The 19,667-nt window shown below is 48.4% G+C and overlaps 1 protein-coding gene across 13 annotated transcripts in view; it reads right to left on the reverse strand.

The window, feature by feature from the left end:
* Nucleotides 1–1,692: 1,692 nt before the first annotated feature.
* The window catches only part of LDLRAD4 (low density lipoprotein receptor class A domain containing 4), a 428,295-nt gene continuing 410,320 nt past the window's right edge, over nt 1,693–19,667 (reverse strand). For 11 of the 13 annotated variants that reach the window (XM_017951482.3, XM_017951490.3, XM_017951480.3 and 8 more), the window contains 2 exons: nt 10,790–10,843; nt 1,693–9,164 (listed from right to left, as the gene is read on the reverse strand). In XM_017951482.3, the coding sequence (XP_017806971.1) occupies nt 8,634–9,164; nt 10,790–10,843 (585 nt within the window). In that variant the 3' untranslated portion in view covers nt 1,693–8,633. The remainder of the gene's footprint in view (nt 9,165–10,789; nt 10,844–19,667) is intronic. The other 2 variants (XM_017951496.3, XM_003914119.5) reach the window with 1 other exon arrangement.

Raw genomic sequence — 19,667 nt, forward strand, 5'->3', positions numbered from 1 at the left:
TAAGGAGGGGTTCAGACAGAAAGCAATGGTGTGGGCATTGGACATACGCGCTTGCCCTCTCCCCCTGCCGTCATCCCCTCCACCCCTGCCCGTCCTCTCAGTCTCTTGGTCTGCGCTGTCTCTGAGGCATCTGAGCCAGGTGCTTCTTGGCTCCCACACCAGCTCCAGCCACAGCGGGCGGTTCCTTTATGCACCAGCAGTTTCCAAGCACTTCCAAGCCTTTGTTTTTCTGTCTCAGGTCTTTTGCTGAAGCCTTCTCAGCTTGCTCAGTCTACAGCCAGGGTGGCTTGGAAGGTGAACCTGGAAGGGCCACTCCGCAGCCGTGGGCAGGTGAGCTGTCCCAGCCTCCTGTCCTTCAGAGGCACGGCCTGCACGGTTTCTCGAATGTGGCTGAGCCCCTTGGCCCGCAGTGGGAACCAGCTCAGCATATACCTTTCGTTGTCTTTTCTCTCTCCTCTCTCATTTGCCTGTTTCCTCTGCTAACAGCTCCCACACCCTTGGCTCTGAGACAGCTTCCAAAGTGACAGCTGGTACAGCCTCCCAGGGACAGTGGGGGTGAGGCGAGCCCTGTCTCCACTGTGACAAGCCAGCCCCAGGTTTTACTGGATTTGCTGCTTGTGGTCTGCAGGAGCAGGGATCCCAAGCCTGGATTCCCCTCATTCCTTCTGTGCAGAGCTGTCTCCAGGAACAAAGTTTGCATAGTGTGAGCGTTAGCAAATTTGGGGGGTATCTTTAATATTTCTCTAGTGGTCTGCTGAGTTCAGAGATTACAGAATTTATTCCAGAGTGTGGGTGGTTCATTAGTGACTATTTGCTGTTTGACAGGAAAGAAACTTTGCCTTGCTGTCTCCTTCTTAGAGCTCTCTTCAAATCCCCTTTCCAAAATGATCTTAAAGAATTCAATCAGAATCTAAAATGGAGGTACCATTAGAATTTAGGCCCATACCCAGATTTGGGGCCCATACCATTTTGAATGGTATTTTCAAAATTTCAGTTTCCATTTGCTCATTATAGGTACATAGAAATGCAAAAATAAATTGCATATCCTGCAGCCATGCTAAATCCACCCTAGTAGTTTGGTAGATTGGGTGGGGTTTTGTGCACACACAGTCATCATCTGTGAACCCGTATTCTTATTTAGAGCATAGAGATAATACCGTTCTAGTCTCTTGGGGTGGGAAAGTTAGAACCTTTCTGTTGTTACGTTGTCACTGACTAGAGACCTCCGATGCCAAAGAATTTAAAACACACTGAGGAGGTCTGTTCTGTTGTGGAATAGTTGCCATTGTTAGGAATCTTGTTCATATTTGGGCTGAGCGTGTCGGTTCTGTGTGGCAGCCACCCAAAGACTTCGAGGCGTCTGGAAAGTCCTCCTGGGCGCCTCCTGCAGGGTGAGCAGTTTCCCTGGGGACTCCTCGCATGCGGGCACCTGATGACTGTCTGAATGACCTGTGTGGAACCCAGCACTGGGAAAGGAATCATGATCTGACCAGAATTGCTTCCAGTGGAATATGAAGTAGTGATTTTTGAAAAGTCAGAGTGACCACAAGCTGAATGGGAGGTTTAGACAGGGAACCATAAGACGTGTTTCTTTGAGACAGGTCTTAAAACACACGGCATTTCCCCCATGCATGTACTTTGTTGCTGAAAGAGAAAGAAGAAAACAAAACAAAAACCCAAGGGACAAATGGATGCCGCTGATTATTTTTAATGATTTTGTGCTATGGTTTGACCACAGCATTAAGAACAAGCAGAAAAATCTGATTTCATAACTAACAAACAGCACTTAGAGCAACATCGTTCTTTAAAAGTATTGCAATTACAGACCTTAGGTCTAAGAACTACATCACCATTGCTCAGGTAAAAGAGGCAGATACGTGACAGGTGGAAATCATTCTCTGTATGGAACTGGGAATTATGTTGAAAAGTAAGCACAAATGTTTGCTAAAAGAAACTTTAATGACTTGATTATCATAGCTCACAACCAACTATTGAAAAGTTCAAATACAGTTGTACTTTTTTAGTAGATTGCTTTATAATAAAAATGAACTAAATGCTGTAAATAGTATTGTACATATTTTAAAATAGCCTTAAACTAGACAAGTATACAAGTAGCATGATTTTTGAAAGCTATGAAATGAAAAATAGCAACATACCAACGAGCACATTCAAATGAACCAGTATCATTAACAGTCAAGTTTAAGCCTCAATTCGTCCTGTAGAAAGGAAGCAATGATGTGGTCACAAATTTCAGTACCTCTGAGTCTAGAACATTCTCATGCTCAACAGTTCTCCCACAAGGTTGAACCTGGGGGGTAGGAGCTTTGTTTCTGACAGTAACGAGCCTCAGTTCTTAATGCTGAATCCCAAGGGGTGCACCCTACAGTATATGATGGAACCAACACGCGGGATCCACAACCACACGAGTGTCACCTTTTCACGGCCCTTTCAGACAGATCCTGAAAGGGCTGACTTTTAATCCATTCAGCATTAGGAGTTGCCTTGTAGAGTCCATTTCAGTTTAAGGATAATCGGTTGTTTGTTTCTTGGATGTTAGGGGTATGAGTCTATTGTGATTTTCAAAGAACATACACCATGGGGCAACTAAAAACTTTGGAATTAGACTCCACTTTTGTGGCAGAATAAGCTGATAATATGGGTCAGACGGGCAAAATTCCACGAACTGCTCTTATGGGACAACACTCGAAAGGATACCCACACCCAAGATTCCACCGTGGTTTTAATGAATACGGTGTTACACACTTCTCTCGTTCTTTCTTTTTAAAATTAGGGTATTTGAAGATAAATGCAGACGTCACAATCAGACACTAAAAACTAAGCTGGAAGAGAGATGTAACAATATACAATTCAAAATGTAATTTCTAACTGATGGCAAAACCGAGTTTGCTTTTCGGGTCAGGATTATGATGGGACATGCGTGGGAATGGATGAGAGGTCCTCACTTGGCTGGCTGGCTGGCAGCCACGTCTCTTCTAGTGCTAACCCATAACTGAACGCTTTTTCTAAGAACAGGGTCTTGTAAGTGGGTGTTTTTCCTGAGGTATTTCCCTACAATCTCTACTGTTACTTCATTGGCTCCACAGCTTCAGTTTGTAAAACAAAAAGGCACAGAGAGACTTGGACACAGATGGTCACAGATGCCTCTGGAGCTGAACAGAGTCCTCTGCTGCAGGCTGACTGACTTATTCCTCTGACACAGTTTCTGCAATTTAACAACAAAAATGTGCACTTTTCACTAAGGCTGACACCTTCGTGATGCTACAGCAGGAGATAGATGCAGGAGGTTACAAAGCAAGTTGAAAAACAACATTTTTCTGACTCAAATACAACTAACACTGGTCCAGCTGAGCATTACTAAAATGATTCAAATAAGAAGCGTCTAGTGGCAACCAAAAAGCTGTGGGATTTTTTAAAAAGTATTTTCTTTAAAGTGTTTTCACAGCAAAGATGCAACTTTCCATTGCTATATATACGCTGGTCATAAACTGTTGCTTGTTTGTTCACACTTCTTTCTCGTGTTATAATATTGATATTTAATAGGAAAATAAACTACATAGACTTTAATCTGTATGCATCCATTTGCAAATTTCCTTACAAAAGAGGACAAAGCACATAGGCATTCACAAATTCTATGCCATTTCTGTTAAAATTGGTATCATCTATACATTATATTACAGTATTAACAACTTGTTCTACCCATTGGGTAGGATATGTGCATAATATATTCAACTTATATACAGCACCTTACAAATAAAAACATAAGAAAAGACAGACAACTGAAAAAAGCACCATTTTAAGTGAGGCACAACAAAGGTGGGAGCATCAGGTGCGGGAGGGGGCGGCTGGGTTCCTGTATCTGCTGAACTCAGAACACGAGGCACCTTCGTTGCTGAAAAACTGACATGCAGATCTCTGACATGATAGGGGTCTATATCTACATATATATAATGTGCACGGATAATGTATATATAATCTCTATAGCTCTAACCCTCTCCCGCATTACACAAAAACAAGGACACACAGAGGGAAGAAAGAAAAGGATGAAGGAAGACGTTGCTTTCCCAGCAAGACATTCCTACACTCAGACAGCAGCTTCCTAATGCACCCAGTTCGGGAAGCAGCAGCAGCAAATGACTGTCTAACCCTGGCAGTAACATAAACGTGAACTCTGCGAAGCACACGCGTGCTGGGTAATAAAGAATGCTGGACTCTTGGTTCCTAAAAAGTACAGACCATTGCAAGGCTAAGAGTGCTTTCCATTGTCTGTTCACATCTCTGATCTGTGGAGGTGCTGGCAGCTGGCGGTGGTGGAACTGGTGAACGGTAAGCCACGCAGCTGCTGAGAACTGGCATTTAGGATCTGGGCTGGAAGCAACATTTAATTTGTGACTTTCCTCGCACCAAGAAGGGGAGGTTTACCCTTTGCCCATCTGTCATTCAATTGTCCTTTCACCCTTTCACCTCAGTAGGTCAGTGTGAGCAGGAGAGCAGAGGGCAGGCTGTGGGGCATGTTCATGGCATGAAGCCTTGGCTGCAAGCACTGGCTTTAATCACTTAAGCAAGAAACGCAGAAGTTAACAGAAACCAAGTATCTTTCCCAGTTTTTTCTCTCATACACGGCTGAGCTTTGGAAATTAAAAAAAAAAATGAATGGTACACAAAGTTAATGTTGCCATTCTAAGTAGCAGAATTCAATAAGCGAGCAGTGCAGCAAGCCCCGAGATGGGGGCGCATCCAGTCAGGGCTGCGTGGGCGGCCGGGCTCCCTGCGGCCACAGCAGAACGTCTCAGCCTGCGAGTGACCAACGCCACGAGCTGGTCCTTTGAGGGAGGGCCTGGGGCTGGGTGCTGTGTGTCTCTGTGCTAGCGACCAGTACCTGGCCTGAGGACGTATTTGAAGCGCTCTGCACCAGAGCCTTCCTAAAAAGAGGAGCCACTGGATGGAAGATAGAGGATGGCCCCTGTCAGAGACGGGAACTGTTGGTTCCGAGAGGAAGGCAGGGATTTGGATGAATTCTTCTAGGTCAGAGAAGCTTTTCTAAAAGTGCTTCCTTTTGAGCCTTTCTCATTCTTACGAAGATGAAATAAAGGTGAAAGAGATCAGATGGAGATATATGTAGAAGTTCAGGAAGTCCTTGCCTGGGTACAAAATTCCTCTGCTGGTGTCAGGAGGCCTCCCCCATTTACTTTTGGCCCCTATTTCCTGCCTCATAAGTTTGAGCCAACATAGTGAATGGAAATGCGTCTGCATGATAAATCTTTTGAAAGTTCTCCTCTGCTCTCTTGGGATTTCTTGTGGCTTGGGTGTGTGTCCCTGTGTGTATGGGGTGGGGAGGGTGAGGACATGCTTGTCAAGCTTCTGTATTAGTAAATTTTGGACACCAAAAAGAGATCAACTATTGGAATACATAATTCGTTTCATGAAATCTCTTTTCCATTAAGGATTGCTTCAGTATTTAAAAAGAATGCTAGAGCTTGTGAAAAAGCAAATATATGCTGGAAGATTGTGTTCTTATAGATGGGAATCAAGATGCCTTGGGTCTGCTACACCTGGAACAAGGGACAAAAGTCAGCGGTACGCTCAGCAGTGTTCACTCCCACCAAATGTTCTTCCTAACAATGCAATCCTCACTTTGCTGGAATAATCTGAGATTATAAACCTGTCATTGATTGCCTAAATCAGCGGTTACTGAACTGGACCCGTGGGTTCTACAAGCTAAAAGAAGGGTTCTTGAAAGAACAATAGGCCCCACTGTGTAAGCTGTATCATCACAATCGCCACTCTTTCAACACCACGCTAGCCATGAGGCAACACGGTATGAACAGGTCAGCCACAACCTTCAAAAGAGCTACTGATCCAAATCACCTTTGCCTTGTGCTGAAGGGAAATTGACTATTAATTCATGTTATGATCTCGGCTTTTAAACTAATTCATTACAGAGCCCCAGCCTCGAAGACCTTTCAAAGTCATGGTTTGATATATATGTCTTTAAATAACGATTTAACAAAGGCAGTTCTCTAGGGTGGTTGAATGGGAGGAGCCTCTTTCTTGAAAGATGATTGAAGGTATCTGAATTACGTAATTATCTCACCCACACTGTGGACATGTGCAAAACACTCACTACTCGCAGTTACCAAGGAATTCACAGGTCTCGTCTCTGAGCCCCTTCGAGGCAGGTGGAGAAGTAAGGACTGTGAAGCCGTTTGGGAGCTGGAGCTGTGGACTGCGTCCCCCACTTCCCCAAACCTGCGAGTGAGAACTGGAATGATGGCATCACTCACCTCGCCCCCGCGTCTGTGGACACACCTGACCGAGAATCCACTGCAAGTCCCTGCCAGCAGGGCCCGCTGGGAACACAGGCTCCTCATCGTCGCCTGACAGAGGAAGAGAGGCTCATCTGGGGAGCCAGAGAACCTTCAGGGCGTCTCCAGGGTTGGGGAAGGTCCTCTCTGGCCCCCAGCCAATCCCTGCCCTGAGAGCTGGTTTCTCTCCAGCAGACCCTTCCAAGTGTCACTGGAGCAAGACTGAGTCCAGTCTCAGAACCTCCATGGTGACTCTCAACTGTATATACTTCCACACAGGGTTGTAGGCAGGAGCTGACAACTGCTGCCCTTGTTTTTCCTCTCTCCTTTTAAGAGTTGGACTAGTTCTGTGGATGTTACTGTGTGAAAAGGATGAATGTAATGGAAATTCTAATCCTCAAAACAAAAACCGTGGCCTACCTACAGCGGTAAGAAGCAGAAGGGAACAGACAAGGGTCAGACAACCCTTGGGGTTTGGAACAGTCTCCAGTGACAGCACAGCCACCGCACCGAGGGGCTCACCTGCGAGATCCACAGACAGACACACACACACACGCGGATTCGGCTTTAAAGCTGCATAGATGGGAGTCACGGAATCATCATTCCAGCTCATCGTGTTACGTGAAGAGGCCACAGGCCCACCCTCCACACGGCAGACTGTGCTGCAGACAAGCCCTTCTCCATGCGCAGTGGCTGCTAAACGTGTTGGCTGCTGCTCTTACAAAAGCCAGTGCTTACATCTGCAGAAGAAAGTTATTTTTTTAATTGTACATAAGAATGAATATTTGTAAATATCAGGAATATTAAAACTAACAATATTTAAAATTAGTTTTCTAGTTGCATTTTAACTGCATGTTGTGCTTTTTACCCGGCGCTCTTCAGTCACTTGCCCCCTCCACTGTTCTCGGAGGGTCCGATTCCTGCCTTCAGTGCAAAGCCTGGCCTGGGGAAGGGTTTGGTAGAATCCTGCAGGAATTTGGGTGTGTTCTGAGCACTGCATTCCTTTAAGAATGTGCTAATACTAGTGACACACAATGGCTTATTACCATGATCGGCAACATGGCATTCTTCCATCATTTCTAGAGGCTTCTAGAAACCACCACCCACACCACTCCCACACGAAGTTCTTGGTAGGCAGGATGTGGGGTGGCTGCTGGGAGCCTCCTGTGAACTGAGCAGCCCTGCAGAACTGAACTAAGCTGTCGAGGCAATGGAATATACTGAGGAGTCACATATCTCAACAGTATGCAGAATAACCACCTTGCATTTTAAACAACTTATTGCATAAAATAAGGTATGTATTTGAATATATTTCATGCTATAGTGAAAAAATCTAAATTACTGGAGAAATTGCACTGCTGGAGGATGACAGCAGCGCTGCATGATACTGGATCCATAAATGCATGTGTTCATTTTCTCATAAAATATGCAGCCTAAGATTAGCAGAGTAACTCAAAATAACAAGTCAGAAATGCTGGAACTTAATCTTCCCTATCTTCCACCCAAATGTCTCCAAAAGCTTCAGCAATGCACTGCTGTTTGATGCAAACTCCTGCAACAATAATGACTTTTTTGATTTACGTAAGTTGGTAAAATGTTAGGCTACATCCCCAAATATCTTTTCTTGGGTGATTCTGGGGACCACTCCAGGATATTCAAATCCACAGGTGAAAAGACAACATACAGAACTTCACGCAAAACAGTTCCCTCGTAAATATTTTCAACATTAAGATAGTGCAACTTTGAAAACACATCATCACAACACAAAGGCGCTCCTTGCACGCATCTGACTTCTCCACTTTATACCTTGGCACACGAAACAGGAATTTTGATTCATATTTTTAAAACAACATAAAACTTCCACGCCTTAGGAGAAAAAGCAAACTGGCTGGTTCTTCCTCACAATAATATATAATAATGCTTCCTTCTTTACTCAATTATAAAACAGGCCATTCTGGCCTCATGTATCTGCAAAGTCTCCTTTCACAATTAAATAAATCACATACCTCTGTGGGTTTTATTTCATGATCTCTTCAAAGCATCCCTTTCTCTGTTTTCCCCTGCCCACACCCCCGTCCCAACCCCTGTCCCCAAATAAACACTGTTTGCGGTCAAACCAGACGGAAGTTTGTATCATTTCAGTCTAGTTTGCATGCAATTCCCCTAGAAGGAATCAGAAACAAAGACCGTGTTTGCTCATTTGGTTTTACTTATTTGTACCATGTAAAACTGAACAACACTGCGCAGGGGGCCCGGCGGCCGCTTCCCTCCTTGGTGTCTTCCTCCAGCTGAAGTGCAGGTTGGAGGGAATCAGACCAGGTTCCCAGGCTTCCTATCTTTGCCTTTGATGGGTACTATTGTGCTCTCTGCGTTGTTCTGCTGAAACTGCAGTCTGCTGCCCCTGTGTGCGTTGCTGCGCTGGTGATGGAGGAAAGAGGCGCCGGGGTGGTGGCCCATCACCTCGCTGTACGTCGGGGGCGGCCCCTCCATCCTCCCGTTACTGCTGCAGGTGGTTGCACTGATGCCCGAGTTGCTGCTGGGTGGGCACGGGCCCCCGCTGTACATCGCAATGTCTATCAAATCACTGTCAAATATGGTTCGGTTGGGCGGGGCCCTCACGGACTCTCGGTTGAGTTCCATCTGCTGTTCAGGGTCCCGGAGCTGCAGGGTGCAGGGCCCCTGGTAAGGAGGTGGCTCTTCACCGTCGGACAGGGAGATGGTGGGAGGAAGATCGATCTCGTGCTGCACATAGGGGTAGGTGGGCTGGAAGCGGCTGAAGCGATCCCTCTGGATGAAGGAGGGTGCTGTGAACCTGTCCCTGGACCGCGGGGCATGCATGATCTGGAAGGAAAGGAGGAGAGGCCTGAAGACGGTTTGGGCGCAATGATGACCATAAATGTGTCAGAATCAAGGAAAGTCACGCTTGGTCTGTTACTACCAGTTTGAACACCCTCTCCCAGGAAAAAAACAGGAAAATCCAATTCCAGAAAAAAAGCTTACTTTTCTGATTCCTTGGAACAGACCACTCACCTTGCCAGATCCTAGGGCATCCGGGAGGGCTGAGCAATGGAGAGCTGTGGGTAACTGAAAGCTCGGGCTCCTGGCAGTTACTGTGTGTGCTACGTGTGCATTTTCCCCTTGGACACAGAACACACTAGGAGCTCCAAGAGTCACAGGGCGAACAGCACCACAGCCTGCACCCAGATCCGGTCACCAGGGACCTTGTCCAGGACTCGGCTTCTCTACAACTTACGAGGACAGGACAAGGCTGCCTCCTTTCTCAGGTCCCTGCCAGCTCTAGAACCTAGAACCTACGATTCAGAAAAGCAAGGAGGGGCTCCGAGTTTTTATTTTTATTTGTCTTAATTTTTTTTTTTTTTTTGAGACAGGGTCTGGCTCTGTCACCGAGGCTGGAGTGCAGTGGTGCCATCTTGGCTTATTGCAACCTCAACCTTCTGGGCTCAAGCGATTCTCCCACCTCAGCCTCCTGAGTAGCTGGGACTACAGGCGCACCACCATACCTGGCTTGTTGTTTTGAGATGGGGTTTTGTCATGTTGCATAGGCCTGTCTTAACTCCTGAGCTTAAGTGATCCACCCGCCTCAACTTCCTAAAGTGCTGGGATTATAGTCATGAGCTACTGCGCCAGCCAGGACTCTGGGTAAGCAGAAGTTACAACTTCACACAGTGGTACATGGAGCAAATACAAAGCGCTGGGTCGACTTATTAATTACTTAGAGAAGATGATTGCCCTACCAATTACTTTTTAACAAATCCCCCAATAATGACTGTTTTTCCTTTGTGGCTCCTAGACTTTTCCAGTTATTTGGAATCTGAGTAAAAGTTTCCTGTAGTTATTTTTAGTCACTGACATGAAAAATGTTTTTACTCAAGTAAATATGATTATCATAATTTATTTTTTCAAAATGAATCCAGGTAGTATATTTCGTACAAAATCTTCTCATTTCTTCTACCATCCCAGTTTATTCTAGAAGATGGCTCTTTTATATACATATATATACATATATATACACACACACATGCGCGCGTATATATGCATAGGTGTGTGTGTATACATACATGTGTATATACACACATATCTACACACATACATAGAGATACTGATTTCTCTCACACCATTATTTTTAACTTAAAGGCAAAAAAAAGTTATTTTAAAATCCACATTATTACACTTGGAGATGTGGGAATGAATCATGCTGATATTTATAAACTGTGCCCACACTTGCCAAGGCACATTAGTAGAAGCTTATGGGATCATGTAAAGATACGTGATTCTCAAATTGTTTTTGATAAGGAGCTTTAGACTAGCACGAATAATCCCTGGAAGATTCTAGGGGAAGTCCCCTCCCGCTTTTGACCAAAGTGTCAGCCCGCCTGGCGAGGCCCCTCCCCTTCCCCCACGTGGCAGGGACGGGACCCCTCATCCCCACCTGCTGGGGCCCTTACCTCCGAGGCGCCCGGCCGTGGTGCGGCGCTGTCTGAAGGCCACAGGCACCCTTCCTGGCGGAGGGGAAGGGGAGGAGAGTGGGGAACAAGAAACAGGAAAATCATTAGCCCCGCAGCACCTAAAAACATGAAGCACAACTTCTGGAAAGGGGGATCTGCATAAAACGTGGAGCGAGACCGGGCGCGGTGGCTCCCGCCTGTGATCCCAGCACTTTGGGAGGCCGGGGCGGGCAGATCACCTGAGGTCAGGAGTTCGAGACCAGCCTGGCCAACATGGCGAAACCCCCGTCTCTACTAAAAATACAAAACTGAGCCGGGCGCGGTGGCGGCGCCTGTGGTCCCAGCTCCTCGGGAGGCTGAGGCAGGAGAACGGCGGGAACCCGGGGGCGGAGGTCGCGGTGAGCTGAGATGGCGCCGCTCACTCCAGCCTGGGCCACAGAGTGTATCAAAAAAACAAAAACAAAAAAATGGATAAACAAACACACAAACAAAAAAACGTGCAGCGAGAAAGCTGGTCCCGTGTCAGATCTCACGTCCACATGCGGGGCTGGGAACACACGGAAACGTGGAAGCGCTGAGCTCCCGGCCGGATGAGATGGGAGTGGCAAGGCTCGCGCTCCACACCTGCGGGCTCGAAATACGCTCAGACGCCTGAACACCCGCAGTCGGGGCCGCCCGCGAGGCAGGCGGGGTGGGGGCAGCCCTGGCCGAGGCGGCCCCGGGGACGCAGCTCCGCGCTCGCTCGCAGGGACACCCCCGTCCGCGACGGGCCGGCTCCCCGCCCGCGAGGGTCTCCTCCAGGCCGTATTCACGGGGCAGACGCAACCTCACATCTGCTGCCTCAGGGTCTTTTCAAAAACGTGTGGCCAGACGGACAAGCCACAGGCCCCGGGAAAGATTCTTCCCAAGGGCACGCGTGGGCCCTTTTCAGCCCGGAGCGGGGTCCGCGGGGCCGTCACGGGAGAGCTGGGACTCCGCGGGAGGAGCCCGCGTGTGGGGAATTTTCGGGAACGCGCGGGCTGGGCCATCCCTGCGCTCCCAGGGCCCCGGCGCCAGCAGCACGGCAGTGCGCGCGGACGAGGGGGCTCGAGGCATGGGAACCCGAGGGCAGGGGCAGGCGTGGCGAGGCCTGGGCCAGGCGGGGAGCTCCGGCGCTGGCGGGCAGGGTCGGGGAAGGGGCGGAGTCGGGGAAGGGGCGGAGTCGGGAAGGGCTCCGGCGCCAGCGAGCAGGGGTCGAGAAAGGCAAATCAGGAAAGAGAGCAGATCAGGAAAAGAGCAGAGTCGAGAAAGAACTCCAGCACCAGAAACAGGAATCAGAAACGGAATCCAGAAGAGGCAGATCAAGGAGAAGAACCAGCACCAGCAAACAGAGATCAAAGGAAAGCGAGGCAAATCAGAAAGGGCAGAGTGGAAAACTCAGCGCCAGTAGAACGAGATCGAGAAAGAGCCAGCGCCAGTGGGGCAGGTCAGGGAAGGCGAACTCCGGCGCCAGAAGGAGGCAGGGTCAGGAAGAACGGAAGTCAAAGGAAAGGGGCGAGGACGCTCCGCCACGAGACTAAACTCAGCCGCAGGAGCACTCAGGCCCAGGCAGCCGCAGCCGGGGACGCCGCCGGGTCCCTCTGCCGGGCACTCAGAGGGGCTGAGCGGTTCCTGAAAACGCAGCGACTGTCCCCAGTGGCCTTATTTCCCGAAAAGCGAGCAAACCCGGCCAAGTGCCCCCAGGAGCCCCCGTCCAGCCGGCTGCGCCCCCGAGGCCCGGCCCTTGGCTGACCCGGCGCCCCGCTCCCTTCCCGCACCCCCCGCGGACAGCGGCCCCGCCACCCCAGACCGGAAACCGCGCGGGGCGCGCCTGCTGCTGCTCCCTCACCCCAGCCCTCGGCCCGCACGGGCCCGGCCTCCCTCCCGGTCTGCAGCAGCGCTGAGTGTCTGGGCAGAGGCCGCTGCGCCAGGCGGCACCGCCGCGGCTTCCCGGAACGCGAGGACTAGGTTAACCGATCTAATCCATCGATGGATCCATCTGTCTCCGTCTAATCTATTTCTCTCTGTCCATTCATCCATCTAATCCATCCATCTATCCTCATCTATCTCTATCCATTTGTCTCCGCCTATCCAACTTACCCATTCATCAAGCAATCTAGGCCATCTAGCTATCTAAATATCTGTCTCTGTCTCCCCATCCATCCATCCATCCATCCATCCATCCATCCATCCATCCATCCATCCATCTATTGAGATGGGCATCTCGCTGTGCTGCCCAAGCTGATCTTGAACTCCTGGGCTCAAGTGATCCGGCCTCAGCCTGCTAAAGTGCTGACATTACAGGCTGGCGCCACCATGCCGGGCTAAAGGACCCTCTCCTCCTCTCTGGGAAATTCACAGCACCCATAACTAAGAACTGCTGCTGCTGACATCTCACAGACTTGTCTCATCTTTTCCTCTCTATGTGTACTTTAAATACTACACACGTAATACATGTACGCATTCTCCCTTGTACCACACATAACCAAAGACATTCTAGACTCCCAAATCCATCCGTATCCTGGTGCTGCACCTCTGCACTGTGTCTTTTCAAATGCATTTCCCAGACCTATATGGGTGACACACATTGTTTGTTGAATAAGTAACTAAATTCTTTCTTAAGGCTTGTGAACCCAAGTGCCCCTCTTCTCTGTTCCCTCTCTCTCTCATTGGCCTTATCCAGCCTGTCAGCAGGTCTAACGCATCCCACAGAGAGTTCCTGAAGCCGGGAAAGGGGTGCAAAGGGTAACTCAGGGGATGCCTGCAGCCCTGGGTCTCCTCCCCACCACACCACCTTCCTCGGCCTTGCTGCCAGGGCCAAGCCAGCCCTGGACCTTTCCCAGGCAGCCCACCAGTGTGGGTCCCATCTGCTCCTGTTGCTCAAAACAAGGACACAACTGTTATCTGTTCATTTTGCTTGCTGGGGTGGGAAAAGGGTGTCCTACCCTGAGGTTCTCAAAGCCTGAGAACTAAGCCTAGAGCAGGAGGAGAGGTGGCCACTGGTAGAAAAGGAGTTCAGGTCATTCCTGCCTTGGGACATCTGCCAGACGGGATGGTCTGGAGATGGGAACTTTTCCTGCCTGGCTTTTGTTTTTTGCGGGAAAAATGTAACAGCAAAATTAAAAATCCAAAATGGGAGGAAATGCATCTACAGTCCCATCATGCTAATACTTAAACAGAGTTGGTTTTTTTTTTTTTTTGAGATGGAGTCTCGCTCTGTTGCCCAGGCTGGAGTGCAGTGGCAGGATCTCGGCTCACTGCAAGCTTCACCTCCCGAGTTTATGCCATTCTCCCCCCTCAGCCTCCTGAGTAGCTGGGACTACAGGCACCTGCCACCATGCCCAACTAATTTTGTTTTTTTGTATTTTTAGTAGAGATGGGGTTTCACCACGTTAGCCAGGATGGTCTCGATCTCCTGACCTTGTGATCCGCCTGCCTTGGCCTCATAAACCGCTGGAATTACAGGTGTGAGCCACCACGCCCAGCTGCTTTCTTTCTTTAAGTGCTTTTCTAATGCTTGTTCATTTGCATACATTAAATTTATACAGTTGTAACCATAATGAGGTTACATTATTGTTGTATATTCTCGTCTTCAGAGTATAACATAAGTACTTTCCTCCACCACCACCAGTTTTTTCCAGCTTTAGAGGTATAATTAACAAAAATTATGGCTACATAATAATTTATTTAGCTATTTACTGACAATTGCCCCCTGCCCCAATTTATTTACTTTTATAGGAAACTCTTTCCCCAGGCCTTTCACCCACACGGTACATAGGGGACATTATAACTACAACATGCTGTGGAACAGCTTGAGGCCAAAACTCGAGAAGGCTGGCATTCCAGCTCTGTGCCCCAGGCTGCTACACAGAAAACCTACATGGGAAGACTGACTGGAGTTCTAGAAAGGCTGAATCCCAACCACCCCGTACCACTAGCTGATGCTCACTCCACAGCCTCCTCTGGTCATTCCACCAAGGCTGTCACACGCTGACTGTCTGCAAGGTCCCCGTCCTTAGCCCTTAAACCTCTGGCGCTGCTGGAGAAGCCTGCTGGCTCCTGCTCCGTCTCTATGCAAAACAACGATTTGACTCTGTGACCGGTGTCCTCCAAGGGACTTGTGCCAACTGAGAGTGCAGACAGCTGAGTACAAAGATGTGTCTCCCTTGTCTAGACTGGGGGTCTTTTCACTCACCCCACATGCTACAGAGAACATTTTCAGGGAGAAGGGGGCTCACTACACAGCTGGCTTCTGCTCAGATGGCAGCATTCCCACATCCTCATTATGGGGCCAATTTTAATCAACAATGAAGGCACTGATGTTCTCGGCTAATGCTTGCATTGTTGTATTACTCAAACAAGCTGTGAAATAATACTGAAAGGAGTTCACAGAATTTTGAGCAATAGGAACAAAACCTTGTTAATAACTTCATACAGGCTGAAATGCCATTCACCCATTCACCCAGCTGTTCATTCATGACCTCACTATACATGCACTGAACACTTCCTTGCAGCGGGTCTCAGTCCTCTTCCGCTGCAACACGTGAGCAGATGTGCACACGTCCAACAGATACTGGTGCTGCATGTCCGCAAGGGGTGGGAGACGGGGGCTCTGCACAGTTCCCAGGGCTCATGGAGTCACTCCAAACCCAAGAAACTCAGGAAAGCATCCTGGAATGCCAGTGGGTTAGAGGGCCATTACTCTGGGGATCACTCTGAATGAATTCTGGTTTACTTTTTAAGTTACATTACTCTCAAATCACCCACGTTTGACCACGATAAGGACCAGTTCCTTGAGACCCACATCACACTGAGCAGGACTCATCAGGGGCTGTTACACCTGCCCCAGGATGCTTACGAGAAGGCACCTGCTTTTGGGGCACACAGGTCTGGCAGCAGCTCTCAGAGGCCTCTTGTATGCGCAGTGCCTTGCAAGCATGTTTTTATTCTCTTACTTTCTCCCTGGAACAAAGGCACTAACAAAAAAGGTAACAAGAATTATCTGATGACAATTTAGTATTATACAGATGGAGGCTGCCGCTATCAGCACAGGTTTATATCTGTAAGGGTAAGAAGTCTCGGAGGCGGGTAGCCATTGCATAGGCTAGAATTCTGGCCATGTTTTTCATTTTAAAATTTAAAACGTTTTTATTATTTTTTTAAGTGACAAAGTCTATGTTGCCTAAGCTGTAGAGCAGTGCATTTTCATAAACGTGCTGACAGCACTGAACTCCTGGCCTCAAACCATCCTCCCACCTCAACCTCCTGGACAGCTGGGACTACAGGTGTGTGCCACCGAGCTCAGCTTCTGCCACTTTCCAAACTATGATCTCAGGCAGCTCATTTAGTTTCTCCCAGCCTCAGTTTCCTTATTTATAAAAAGAGGTTGTCATGAGGCTCAAATACCATCTACGAGAATTCCTTAGCACAGCGCCTTAAATAAGCTTCAGCAAAATGGTAGCCCTTCTCATTGCAGGTAGTGGTTACTTGCTGTTGTTACGCACAGTTAAAGGGGGATACATTTCCATTATTATTATTATTTTTTTTTTTTTGAGACAGAGTCTTGCTCTGTTGCCCAGGCTGGAGTGCAGTGGCATGATCTTGGTTCACTGCAACCTCTGCTTCCCGGGTTCAAGCCATTATCCTGCCTCAGCCTCCTGAGCAGCTGGGACTACAGGCGTGTGTCACCATGCCCAGCTAATTTTTGTATTTTTAGTAGAGATGGGGTTTCACTGTGTTGGCCAGGATGATCTCGATCTCCTGACCTTGTAATCCGCCCGTCTCGGCCTCCCAAAGTGCCGGGATTACAAGCATGAGCCACCGCGCCCAGCATAATTTCCATTATCTCTCTTAAGGTATTCCTTTAGGCCGGTGCAGTGGCTCACACCTGTAATCCCAGCACTTTGGGAGGCCGAGGTGGGCAGATCGTGAAGTCAGGAGATCGAGACCATCCTGGCTAACACAATGAAACTCTGTCTCTACTAAAAATACAAAAAATTAGCTGGGCATGGCGGCGGGTGCCTGTGGTCCCAGCTACTTGGGAGGCTGAGGCAGGAGAATGGCATGAACTCGGGAGGCGGAGCTTGCAGTGAGCCGAGATGGTGCCACTGCACTCCAGCCTGGGCGACAGAGCCAGACCCCATCTCAAAAAAAAAGATATTCCTTTAAAGATAACCAGTTCATTGACATTTCCTTTCTATTTTTTTAAACAGTATTCCAAAAGTGGCGTTTTGAATGGAAAGGCTGAGGAATGGGGGCAGCTTAAGCAATGTTGTGTCAATTCCAGGATTCTTCAGGAGCTTCCTCCTAAGGTTGGGTGCTGCATTAACCAAGAGACTCCGCACAGGCAAGTTCTCCTCTGGCTCTGGCTACTTGGTTTCAGTAGAACCCCAGGTGCTACACAGACCAAAGGCCTGCCTCTGCGTAAAGACTATCTGTGCTCTTAAAACATTAGCCCAGCACGGCAGTCAGCTGCCCACCGAGGCAGTCACCATGACTACACACCTCAGCCGAGATTATCTGCACCATGCGCTGTTTTCTTGATGTCATGAGGTCACACAGGGAGGCAGTGGATGGGGTAAAACAAAACAAAGCAAAACAGAAAAAATCCAAACAACTTTTGGCCAGGCACGATGGCTCATGCCTGTAATCCCAGAACTTTGCGAGGCCAAGGTGGGTGGATCACCTGAGGTCAGGAGTTCGAGACCAGCCTGGCCAACATGGTGAAATCCTGTCTCTATTGAAAATACAAAAATTAGCCGGGTGTAGTGGCGGGCGCCTGTAATCCCAGCTACTTGGGAGGCTGAGGCAGGAGAATCACTTAAACCCAGGAGGCAGAGGTTGCAGTGAGCTGAGGTCACGCCACTGCACTACAGCCCGGGTGACAAGAGCGAGACTCCATCTCGGGGAAAAAAAAAAAAAAGTGCTGGGTGCGGTGCTTCACACTTGTAATCCCGCATTTTGGGAGGCCGAGGCGGGCAGATCACCTGAGGTCAGGAGTTCAAGACCAGCCTGGCCAACATGGTGAAAAACTGTCTCTACTAAAAATACACACAAAAAAAAATCAGCTGGGCACGGTGGTGCACGTCTGTAATCCCAGCTACTCAGGAGGCTGAGGCAGGAGAATTGCTTGAATCCGGGAGGCCGAGGTTGCAGTGAGCAGACATCGTGCCACTGCACTCCAGCCTGGGCAACAGAGCAAAACTCCATCTCAAAAAAACAAAAACAAAAACAACTTTATAACGTTGAACTTTGTGAAAAGTTTTTATTCTCCTTTGGGCTTTTTTTTTTTTTTTTTCTACAATGAAATCTGTATTGTGAACGAATACAATGGACCGTTGAACAACACGTGTTTAAACCTGGCTGGTCCACTAAAACGCAGATTTTTTTCAACCCAGTGTGTATTCATGAGATGCAAAAACCTCTCATATGGAGGGCCGACCTGTTTTGTCCGGGGTTCAGCAGGACAGACTGTGGGACTTGAGCATGCTGGGACTGTGGTGTATTTGGAGGTCCTAGAACCAGTCCCCTGACGGTACCGAGGGACAGCTGGGCCTTGCGGTTTGTCATTCTCCTGCGAGTGTAGTCACTGTCAGACCACCACTCCTGTTCGAACATCGCTGAGTAGGATGAGAACATTTTTCTTTGGGGTCTATAAGGCTGTGGGCAGGGTCTTGACAGCAGTAAACACGCCAAAGGCAGAAGCTTTCCTGAGACAGTCTCTAGCCAACATCCACAGAAGGCACAATCACACTCACTCACACTCACATACACACACACACACGGGCACAGCTGTCTTCTCTGCTACATACACTTGGAATTATAACATTAGTCTGGTGCTCTGGCCTCTCTGGCTTGGCCCTGGGAGCTGCCCCCACAGGCCGCTCTGGTGAGCACGGCTACCCAGACCCAGGGACCACCCTGAGGGGCTGGCTGGTCAAATGGCTCTGCTGAATCCAGACTTTTAATTCCCACATCTACGGAAAAGGGACACAGAACGGCTCCAAATCGTGCAGGCTTGAGGACAGACATTTTCAGACTCCTTTACACTTGAGCAATCTGTTCCGTATTTTCTTCCTTCCGAATGGTCAGTGAACGGTCACACCAACAGGAAAACTCCCCACAAATTCAATCTGCTTGACACCAAAACATTTGCGTTAAAGCGAAAAAATATCACCGGAGTTTCCAAATGATTGTCTTTATGGTGCTGAAAATCAGACGTGTTATCTGCAGATCTGGAGCACAGCGACTGAATGCTTTTCCTTTTACATCAGGCATTTGGCACTTTTTTGGGGGCAGGTGGGAAATACTCCAATGTTATGGTCTTTGGAGGCGGAACCTTTGCGAGGTAATTAGGTAATGAGGGTGGAGACCTCATGAATGGGACCAGCACCCTTGTTAGAAGAGGCTGGGGCTCTTTCCACAAGAGAAGGTGGCCGTCCGCCACTGGGAAGAGTGGCCTCATCCGAACCCAACCGTGCCATCACTGTGGTCTCTCACGTCCGACCTCCAGAATAAGACACCAGTGTTTGTTGTTTACAAGCCACCCAGTCTACGGTACTTCGTTCTAGAAGTCAAACTAAGGCTGAATTTTAAAGTTTGAGCTCTTATGTTTATATTTTCGTCCATTTTGAGTTAATTTTTGAATACGTTATAAGGGCCCAATGTCATTCTTTCGCATGTGGCTATCCAGGTTCCCCATCACCACTCTTTCCCCACTGAATGGCCTTGGCATCCTTTCTGAAAATTATTTGACAATATATTTGAGGGTTTATTTCTGCACTCGCTATTCTATTCCATTGGTCTATATATTTGTCTATATCCCAGCACCACACTGTTTTGATTACTACAGCTTTGTAGT

The sequence above is a fragment of the Papio anubis genome, chromosome 19, assembly GCF_008728515.1.
Source record: "Papio anubis isolate 15944 chromosome 19, Panubis1.0, whole genome shotgun sequence".
In the NCBI taxonomy this organism is placed as follows: Eukaryota; Metazoa; Chordata; class Mammalia; order Primates; family Cercopithecidae; genus Papio; species Papio anubis.